Raw genomic sequence first — 10,092 nt, 5'->3', positions numbered from 1 at the left:
CAAGACGCATCCAGGGCCCTGGGACCCGGTCTGTGTCTGCCCCGGGTACAGCTTTGCACTTGCCGGGGGGCTGGACTCCCGAACCCCACGTTACGGTGCAGACGAGGAGGCCGACCCCGCTCCCGCTTGTGTGAGAGCAGTAATTCCCCCTGGCTTCTGAGGGGCAGGATCAAACCCTGCCCAAGCAACAGGCCTCTGAATAATCCAGCCCCTGCCTTTTTCTTAAACCCTTGTTTCAAAAGTGCTTTGCCCTGCTGCAGCTGGGCCCAGACCGGCTAAACACCCCCACACACACATACACCCCCCAGACACCAATTCCCTCTGCGCTTCGCGGTCCCTTCAGATGCCATTCCAGGGCCCCCGCCGTGCCCGGGGCGGGGACTTGTGGGCTGGGTGGTTTGTGCCGAGTCGTCTCCGGGAACCTTGGTGGGAAAGGCTCGTGAATTTCCTGAGCGCTTTGTGTGCGAGGAAGTGAGCAGCCGCCGTGCTGAGGTCAGACGGGGATTTTGCTTCCCGAGCCGAGGCTCCTGCAGTCGGCTCCAGTTTGGAACGGCGTCAGGACAGCGGGCTGCGTGCGTCGGGTGAGTCTCCGGTTGCCTCTGGGCTTTGATGGCAGGTGGGGCTGTTTGTTGCTCGTGTGGTTGGCGTGAAGCGTCGTGGGGCCAAGCCATGACGTTCGCTGCCTTTCACGCCCTCCTCTGCGCCCGGGAGAGGGGTGGGTAACTCACCCTCCTGGCATCAGAGCTGCTGTCAACCCTCGAGCGCACTGGTGCAGTTGCTTGGGGGCGGTGACCAGTGAGAGATCCCCCCCGTCCCCCTCCCAATATGTCCAGGTGAGAATCTAGGTCATCAGCGGTTTGGATCTGGCACTGACCGAAAACCGCTGCGATCTCGTGGCTGCGGGCTGGGTCCTCAGCTCAGTGCCAGGCAGGACAAAATTCCCCCGGCCACTTGCCCTCCTAACCGGGGTACGAAGCATGGCGGAGGGGCCAGGGCATGGGGCTGGGTCTTGGGAAGATCTGGGTTTAATCCCTAGCTCTGCTACACACCCCTTCTGTGTCCCGTCACTTACCCGGCGCTCGGCCCCCTGGTCTGTAACCCCACCTGCTCAAATCCCCGACGGAGGGGGAGGCTCTCAGAGATGTGGGTTCGCCGCGTGGGTAAGTGCCTTGGCAGAGCCTGGGCCGTGGCAGCAGGGCTGTCCAGGAGCGAAGGGGCTGTGGAGGCTGAACGAGAGAACAGACCAGCTGGCCCGGGAGCTGCTGCCACACGAGACCTGCCTAGCAGAGACACAGGCTTGTCCACCAGAGCCCCTGGCTCTGAATTCACCACCGCTAAATGGCAGAGCCCTGGGGCCGCGGGGGAACATTAATGCTATGCCCTAGCTCTTCTCCAGCACTTCCCAGCAGTAGATCTCAAAGCTCGGTGGTCACTGTCATCACCCCTAATGTGCAGATGGGGAAACTGAGGCACAGAGCAGGGATGTGACTTGCCCAAGGTCACCCTGCAGGCCAGGGTCAGAGCTAGGCATAGAACCCAGGTCTCCCCGGGCCAGTGCTCTAACCAGTAAGTCAGGCTGCCTCCCAGTGCAGTTTCACCATGAGAAGATGGTGTCAGCTAAAAAAATCCCCTTTTCTGTCCCTGCCTCGCTGGGCTGCCGGTAAAACAATCCGACCTCACCATGGCTGTTGGAGCCCATGTGCTGCCCTGGTGCGTCCTGAGCCTGGCCCCTAGCAGAGAGCAGCAGGGTTTTCCTACGTCGGCCAAACAGCAGCATTCACCCCAGGGGCACCTCTCGGCCACAGAGCCACAACCACTCACCCAGCCTGGGAAAGCCCAGCTGAGACGCCTGCCCTGCACGCGTGACTCTAGCTCCCGCTTGGTGCTGGTTCCTTCTTGCCGGCACCACACCCTCCCCTGGGACCCGTTAACCCCTTGGGCGCTGGCCAATGTCGTCTGGAAAGAGCCGAAGGCTGGCGGTGCCGCGGCCTCCCGTAAGGAAGGGATTCAATTGCAGGTCTAGGGCTCAGGCTGGGTTAAGGCAGGGGTAGGGAGGCACCGTCGGAAGTCCCCTGGGGTAGCTTCCTCCCAGCCCAGCCTGTCTCTCTTCTTTCCCAGGAGACGCTGCAGGGCCGTTAGGTTCACGCCCTCTGGGACACTGGTCACTGTCGGCAGACAGGATACTGGGCTGGATGGACCTTTGATCTGTCCCAGTATGGCCGTTCTTATGGAAGCTGGGTGGGGTGGCCTGCGACACCCCGGGGATGGATTCCCTCCCCCGGAGCACAACCGCCAGCACGTGCCGTTTGCTCTTCCAGGCACCAGCCTGGCTGGATGTGGCGCAGGATTTGAGATGGGGCCTCCGCCCCAGCATCAGATCTGCTGCACTTGGCTGGCAGGATGCTTCTCCTCACCGCAGGATTGTTGTTAGGCGTACACCGGTAGCAAGCAAAAGGCCCAACCCAGAGCAGGGCCCTGCACAGACACCCAGTAACAGAGAGGTGCCCTGCCCCGAAGAGTTCACAGCCTAACTAGACAATGAGGGGAGGGGAAACTGAGGCACAGAAGGGCGAAGGGACTTGCCCAATTGCTGGGCTTAGAACCCAGGTCCTTTCTTCTAACCACTGGATGATGCTGCCTTCATGCAGCCCAAACCCCATCCATAAATGACGTCAATCTCTTGCCCCAACCCCCCAGGGTCGAGCACCTCTTGGGAAGGTGTTGTCCGTTCCCAGCCACACCCACTTTCAGCCCCTGATCTTGCTCCGCTCCTGACGGCTTCTTCTCCAGGCGCCCGGGCTGCTGACCGGCACCCGCTGGGAGATGAAGTGGATGGTGATCGTCGCCTTGGTCCTGCCGGCCTGGTCCGCCCCCTGCAGCAGCACGGCTGGGAGCGATGGAGAGGAGGGTATGAGGGGGAAGGGCCATTTCCCAGCAGCCCCTAGCAAGGTTTTGTGTATTTCTCCTGCCCCGTGGCTGTGGGGTTTGTTCCGTGGCGCCAGGATACGCCGAGCAGATGGGCCCTTGCACTCCGATGCGCCATCTCATGCCCAGTAGCCTGACTCCGACCCAGCCAATGACGCATGCAGCAGAGGGTGGTACTGGGGTTCCCAGACAGCAAGTGTGAAAAATCGGGACAGGGTGTCGGGGGGTAATAGGAGCCCATATAAGAAAAAGACCCAAAAATCGGGACTGTCCCTATAAAATCGGGATGTCGGGTCACCCTGGTGGTACTAGATCATGGGGGGGGAGGGGAATTTCTCCCTTTTTTCCATTGATCAGCTGGTGCCTGATGCTGGCGGGTGGGCAGCCCCTGCAGGTTAATCCTAGCAAGGGGATAACATCGCGTGTGGAACTGACACTGGGCACGTTAGGTTAACAACGAGAAGGGTGGGGAGGAAGGAAGGCTGCCTCCTTTCGGGGGGTCACATTGCTTTGCAAGCTAGTGAGCCACGGCCCCATTTAGCCAGGATCACGCCGGGCAGAACCACCTGCCTTGGGAACTTCCCCGTGCTGGGAACGGCCCACGCCTGGGCCAGTCGTTTCCTACGAGGTCAGTGGCAGAGTCAAGAAGAGAACCCAGGAGTCCTGGCTCCCCAGTTTGGTGTCCTGGCCCCTGGGCCACAATCCTGGGGGGAGGTTTTCAAAAGCTGCGGAGGGAGTTAGGCCAGTTAAGCTTGCGGCGAAAAGCGGGACAAGACCCAGCGGTTGCGAGCTGAAGCCAGCCACGTTCTAATGAGAACCAGGACCCCAGCCATAACAGGGAGGGGGATTAACCAGCAGGACGTGCTCCGGAGGGAAGTGGTGGATTCTGCATCTCTAGATGCCTTCAGATCAACTCTGGTGGCCTGTCTGGAAGAGACGCTTTGTCCGAACAAGTACCGGGCTCACGATGGGGGTAACTGGGGTAAATTCTCCAGCCTGTGAGACCCAGCAGATCAGATCAGACCAGATGATCTCCTGCTCCCTTCTGAATTCCCCTAAATGGTAATGGGATTTGAGCACTTCACTCCTCTGGGGGCTTTTAATCCCTGCCCCAAAGCAGCACCCACTGCCTGCCCGAGCTCCGGGTACCATGCCAGGCACCCCGTGACAGCTCCCCCCTTGCATTGTAGGCCTCTGCCACGTCCAGCACGGCACGCTTGGCACCGAGCTGCTTCTACGCTGCGACGCTCCCGGTGGGAGGGTGGAATGGAGAGTGAATGGCACCAAGGTGGCCGCGTCCGAGGCTGCGGCGGGAGGAGACAAGGACCAGCTCCTGCTGCGGAACGCCAGCCTGGCCCAGGAGGGGGAATACAGCTGCCACCACCCTGGCACTGGGAAGACCCTGCACAGGATTCGGCTGCGGGTGGGCTGTGAGTGCGCTGTTCCTTTCTGTGTGTGTGTGTGGGGGGGGTGTTCCTCTCATTCTGCCCCTGCACCCACAGCTGCTGTGTCACAGGCTGTCAGGAGTGGGGGAATCGAACCCGGGACCTCAGGCTCTCAATGCAGATGCCTCTGCTGCTGCCTGAGCTAAAAGAGCTGCGTCTGTTGGCGAAGGCTGGGGCAGGCGGATCAGTGGGGGCCCCCCAGGGACAGAGCGCCGGGCTGAGTGGGGTGGGTGACGTGTGCGGCTCCAGGATTGCGCTGCTCTGGATATAGTCCGGCTTCCCCTGCGATGTCTGTGTGACTGTCCGTCCCTCCCCCTCCTGCAGCGCCCCCCGAGAAGCCTGCCGTTGAGTGCTGGGCTGTCAGTTACCCCCAGACCGTCAACTGTACTTGGAAGCTGGCGTCTGAACCGCGCCTGGAAACGTATTTCATCACCACGTACAGGTAAAATCCTTCAGGGGCCAGCTGAGGACAAGGGGGTGAGGGAGAAGGGACCTGACCTCTAGGTGGTCCCCGAGTTCAGTCCCCAGGTGCAAACAGCTGACTCTTGGGGCATCACTCATCTGCTGGGGTGAGAGGCGAGCTCAGCTCTCCCTGGTGAGCCGTGGTAGCACAAAGCCCACGGGGTATGTGACCCTCTGTGAGCACCAGGAGCCCCTTGGACAGAGCCATGTCCTCCCCTGCTGCAGGCATGGCATGGGGGCCAAGGAGAACGAGTGTGTCCAGCCCTGGGCTGGGGCCGGCAGCTGCTCCATCAGCGACATCCAGATGTTTTCCATCACCCCCTACGTGCTGAACGTGACGGCCGTGAACCCGCTGGGTGCGACGATGAACCTCTTCCCCTTCATCGTGGAGCAGATCAGTAAGAGTTCACAGCCCCTCGGGATAGGCCGCCATGGGGAGGGGAGGGCAGGGATCCCCGGGGGCTGGGGGGCAGGGCTCCAGGGCATAAGGGTGCATGGTACCATGCTTAGAGCAGGACACTGGGGGTCAGGAGTCCTGGGTTCTATTCTCAGAGCTGACCTTGAGCACATCACTTAACCTCTCTTGGTTAGAGCAGCAGGAGTGGGAGTCAGAACTCCTGGGTTCTATGCCACCTCCACGGTTGTGCTATCCCTGCACGTGGTGACCCAGGTATGGGGCTGGGGAGGAGGGTCCACCTAGTGGAGTGTGGGGCCCCAGAGAAGATATTTCAGTGAATCTGACCATCGCGGGACTGGCTGGATTGGGGAGGGAGACTGGGAATCTCACAGGAGACCTGCGGGACAGACCCATCCCCCCTTGGGCTCCGTGGGGAATCCCAGCCAAAACGGGCCGGGTCCTTGCTGGGTCACGCAGCTCACCTGGGATGGAAAGTGGGCCGGTGGGTCTCAGCCCGTTGCGCGAGGGGCAGGCGCCACTCCCCAAAGCTCATCACCGCAGGCCCATGCTTAGAAGTGCTCCCGCTAGCTCTGGGGTGAGACTCTCCCGGGGGGAGCTGTGCCTGGGAAACCCGCCATACGGTGCCACGCCAGAGGGCTTGTCTCCAGTGCTGGCTGGACCTCACCATGAGGACTGTGGGGTCCCCTGGGCCCCAGCAGGGCCCCTGGTGGCTATCAAAGAGCACAGCCCTGGGTCGCTCGTCGTGCTGGGCTCCCCAGCGGGCGCTGCTGGGCAAAGCAATGAGGCTGCACCCGCCGCTGGCGCGGAAGGACTCGGGCTGCCAGCCTCGCCAGACGCTCCGGGGTGCGATTGTTCTGTGTGTTTTGTTAGTCCGGCCGGATCCCCCGGAAGACCTGAGGGTCTCCCCCATCCCTGGGGAGAGCAAGAAGCTGCTCCTGGAGTGGCAGCCGCCCAGTTCCTGGCCCTTCCCGCAGTACTTCCCCCTCAAGTACCTCATCCGCTACGCAAGGGAGGGAGCCAACAGCAACCGAACGGTGAGTGCCCGCCCCGCCCCGGCGCGCTCGGCTCCAGCAGTTGGCGGGTTGCTGCTGGTTCGCGGATGGCGTTGAGGGCAGCCGGTGCACTCAACCCCCTGGAAAAGGCCTCGTTGGCCCTCCCAGGGCCGGGCAGGACCCGTCTGGGTCAAGGCCGTTATCTGCTTTGGCATAGAAATGGCTCCAATCACGTCCTGCCCGCTGCCCACACCGGGACTGCAGGGTCTGAGCGAGGGCAGAGAGTCGCCGCTTTGCTTTTCTGAGCGTGCTGAAGAGCCGTCGAGCTGATTAATGGGGAGGTGGGGGGATCCCCATCCGCCCCAGTTCTCTGTCCCTTGGCTCTGTTCCTCCTGGGGGCAGATTCTTACACCTTCTTCTGAAGCAGCGAGCGCTGGCCACTGTCTGAGGCGGGAGGCTGGGCTAGATGGGCCCCGGATCTGATCCACTCAGGGAATTCCTCTGGTGCGCTAAGTATCCAACAGCTGCTCCTCCTCCTCCGTCTTTCTGCGCAGCGTCTCGTCCAGCGCTGAGCACGGTGCCGCCTCTTACGCACCTTAGCTTTTCCCAAGATCCAGGGGTGAGTCCAAGGCAGAGCCAGGTATAGGAGCTCTGTTTCCTGCCTCCCAGGCCGCTAGGCAACCTCCCCTAGGCAGGTTCCTGGCCTAACCCCACCTCCGCCCTGCGTGTCGCCCCCCAGATCGGGCCGTACGAGCAGACCTCCTTCATCCTGACTGGGATCCGCCCCAGAGCCGTCCACCACGTGCAAGTGGCAGCCAAGGACTTCACGGACTATGGCGACTACAGCACCTGGAGCCCGCTGGTATCCGGCACCCCCTGGACGCAGCCGTGAGCGGGGTGGTCTGGTGCGGCCGGAAGCTCTCGCCCCTGCCTCCCAGCGGGGTGAAGATTTGACTTGCTTTCGCCTTCGCCTTCCCCTCAGGTGGCTGTAATTCCCCTGACAGAAAACCCAGGAGCTGGGTTGGGATGGGAGAGGGCCCCTGTGCTGGGATACTCCTTTCTGCTGCTGAGCTCTCAGAACCCCTCCGTCCTTCTCCTCGCCCCCAGCCCTTCTTGCCACCCTGGCTGCTGGGGCTTTGTTGTTGTTGCTGCCCTGTGTAACCCACTACGGGCTCCTGCTGTGAGCCTCAGACGCTGGGGATGAGTTTCCTTGAAGCAGAGAAGTACGTGCCCCACTGGTAGGCGTGTGGGGCGAGGCCCCTCTGGGCCAGTTCACCGAGGACATGAGCCTGGTACAGTCCCATCTCCAGAGCAGGCGCGGGAGGTCCCCGGGGTGGCTGTGTGTTTCAGTTAACCCTTCCCTGCTAGCAAGGCCAACTCAGAACGTGGTTCCCAAGAGAGACAGGGCTAAATTCCAGCCCAGATCCCGCTCTTTGGACAAAGCATGGTTCAGCTCCTGAGTCAAAGCCAAGCTGGCAGCAGGAGGTCACTCCTTCCCCGGGCCCCTGGCTCAAGGCGGGCTGTGGCCAGTTCACTTCCAACGCCCCTTTTGTCCATGTCGGATCCTCTTCCTGAGCCTGGGTCCCCACCCGGGCCGGCTGACCCTCTTCCCAGTGCCCAGTGTCTTCTGGTTTCCTGGCCAGTTCCCTCCCTGTCATCCTCCCCCATGATGGATGCCCTCCTCTCCCTGTATCCCTGTCCTCTGGGCCACACCCACCATCCTGCTCCTAAAGAGGAGACAGCACGGGAGGCCCTGGGGGACCAAATCACGTGCCACCAGCGTCTCATCTCCCATCTGCCACTGCCTTGGAACGACGCAAGTATTTTCTGGCTTTGCAGCGAATTTATAATGAGCAGCCGCTGACCTTGTAACCGACTGATGTGTGTGTTGATGTCACCGGGATAGGAATATTCCGTGTCCGCAGGCCTAGCTTAGATGTCTGGTTTTCCTATCGATAAGGCATCTTGTAATCAGGTTAAACATATTTAGGATAACCAAATACTCACTCACTTTTTAGCCAAAGATGCCCGAATGCTTCGGCGTTCTATCCGAGAACGTGCTCTTTCATGCAGAAGGTAGAGAAATCAAAAAGCAAACGGATTAAAAGGAATAAATGGCATTTATCTTAAGCGATGGTCTGACTGACGTACTTTTCAGCTTTGGGGATTTAGGTTTATCACATTTCTACTCACCGTCTATTTTATTAGATTTTTGCCAAGAGACAAAGGCTGTTCAAACAAAGAGAAAAAAAATCTTACTTTTAAATAGCATCTTTCGTTGCAAAGTGTCCACTCCTTAAAGTGTTTTACAATCTAAGCCCCTAACCCTGCAAAGATTTACACCCCTACTTAGTAAGACACCAGTGGGACTACCCGTGCGTATAAAGGTAAGTACACAACTGCTCTGCAGCATCTCAGTTTGTGGGCCTGATCCTGCCAATGCTTTTGCTGCCGAGCACAGGATTGCTTAGTATCATGAACGATCCTATGAAGTAAACTCCTCACATTAGAAAGCGCTGTGCTGGCAGGGAATGTCTGCAGGATCAGGCCTCAAAATACTCTACTTGAGGATTGCTGAATGCAGCCACCTCTGGGGTGGAGCCTGGTGGTTGTTTGACACAAGCGTGTAGGATAGGGAGAAGTAAGAATACCATCTCCATTTGAAACTTACAGCTTAGTGTGAGGGGAGCGTTTTGGCCTGTTGCTCTAGTATATTTTATAAGGACTTTCTTATGTCCTAGTATCACGGAGTCCCCGGGCGATGCTCTGGAACTGCTCCCCACAAAGCCAGTCAGGACTTTGGGGAGCCTCCTCTCCCTTGGAGCAGACTGTCTTCAGGGCAAGAAGCTCACACGGCTTCACCTTCCTGGGTCTGACCTTGGAGCATTCAGCATATGCCTCTCCATGCGCTTCCCACAGTGAGTCCACCCAGGCAGGGCTCTGGGGAAGCCAGAGGGTCCTGCACCCCCACTTCACAGTCAGACGTGACTCTCAGCCAGCCAGTAAAACAGAGGTTTATTAGATGACAGGAACACGATCTAAAACAGAGCTTGTAGGTACAGAGAACGGGACCCCTCAGCTGGGTCCATTCTGCGGCCCAGCGAGCCAGACACCCCCGTCTGCATTCACTTCCTGTCCCCAGCCAGCTCCAAACTGAACCCCCACCCCCCCAACTCCTCCTTTCTGGCCTTTGTCTCTTTCCCGGGCCAGGAGGTTACCTGATCTCTTTGTTCTCCCACACCTTTAGCATCCCCTTGCAGTGGGGGGAAGGGCCCATGTCATTAGTTGCCAGGAGACAGAGTGTCGGCCAAAACTGAGGCACCCACACAGCATTCAGAGGAAACATTAAGAACAGTCCCACTTCGTCACACCTAGTAAGATTAAATTTGTTTTTTAAATCTAGCTTGGACGTTTGCACTAACAGATATGTTTCAGTTCAAACAGGAATTAATTCTGGGATGCCCTATGGCCTGTGTTATACGTAGGTTTGGCAGCATTCGTTATTTATTTTGTTATGACTTGGATGGAAAATATTGCTGCTTATTTTTAAGCATTTTTTCCAGTTTGTATCTATTTAAATTTTCACTGTTATGGGAAACAATCATTATTTAACGACAATAGATTTTGAGATTCAAAAAGTTAAAGCTTTATAACCATGAGAGCACACATTGTCAATATCACGTGTAAATATACAGAGTAAATATCCTTACTCTGGTTGCCAACTTTCCGATTGTAGAAAAGGGAACACCCCTGCCCCAGCCTCTGCCCCGCCCCTTCTCCAAGGCCCCACCTCTGCTCACTCCATCCCCCCTCCCTCCATTGCTCGCTCTTCTCAACCCTCATTCATTTT

At 58.7% G+C, this 10,092-nt stretch overlaps 1 protein-coding gene across 1 annotated transcript; it reads left to right on the top strand.

Moving 5' to 3' along the window:
• The first annotated feature begins 442 nt into the window (after window positions 1-442).
• On the top strand, window positions 443-8,379 carry EBI3 (Epstein-Barr virus induced 3). The gene is made up of 7 exons (XM_044998308.1): window positions 443-581; window positions 2,791-2,908; window positions 4,116-4,355; window positions 4,695-4,812; window positions 5,058-5,230; window positions 6,121-6,284; window positions 6,982-8,379. Exons 2-7 carry the CDS (start codon window positions 2,824-2,826, stop codon window positions 7,132-7,134), a joined length of 933 nt encoding a protein of 310 aa, XP_044854243.1. The 5' UTR covers window positions 443-581; window positions 2,791-2,823; the 3' UTR covers window positions 7,135-8,379.
• Window positions 8,380-10,092: the final 1,713 nt, after the last annotated feature.

This window comes from Mauremys mutica, chromosome 24 (genome assembly GCF_020497125.1).
Source record: "Mauremys mutica isolate MM-2020 ecotype Southern chromosome 24, ASM2049712v1, whole genome shotgun sequence".
Lineage (NCBI taxonomy): Eukaryota > Metazoa > Chordata > Testudines > Geoemydidae > Mauremys > Mauremys mutica.
The sequence above is the reverse complement of the archived record's forward strand: the minus strand, read 5'-3'. Positions and strand labels throughout refer to the sequence as shown.

What these genes read in the sequence shown, in the direction of transcription:
- EBI3 (XM_044998308.1), top strand. Translation starts at nt 2,824, where the DNA reads ATGAAGTGGATGGTGATCGTCGCCTTGGTCCTGCCGGCCTGGTCCGCC. An exon ending in TGGGAGCGATGGAGAGGAGG is followed by an intron (nt 2,909 to 4,115) that starts GTATGAGGGGGA and finishes CTTGCATTGTAG; the next exon opens with GCCTCTGCCACGTCCAGCAC. An exon ending in CTTCATCGTGGAGCAGATCA is followed by an intron (nt 5,231 to 6,120) that starts GTAAGAGTTCAC and finishes GTGTTTTGTTAG; the next exon opens with TCCGGCCGGATCCCCCGGAA.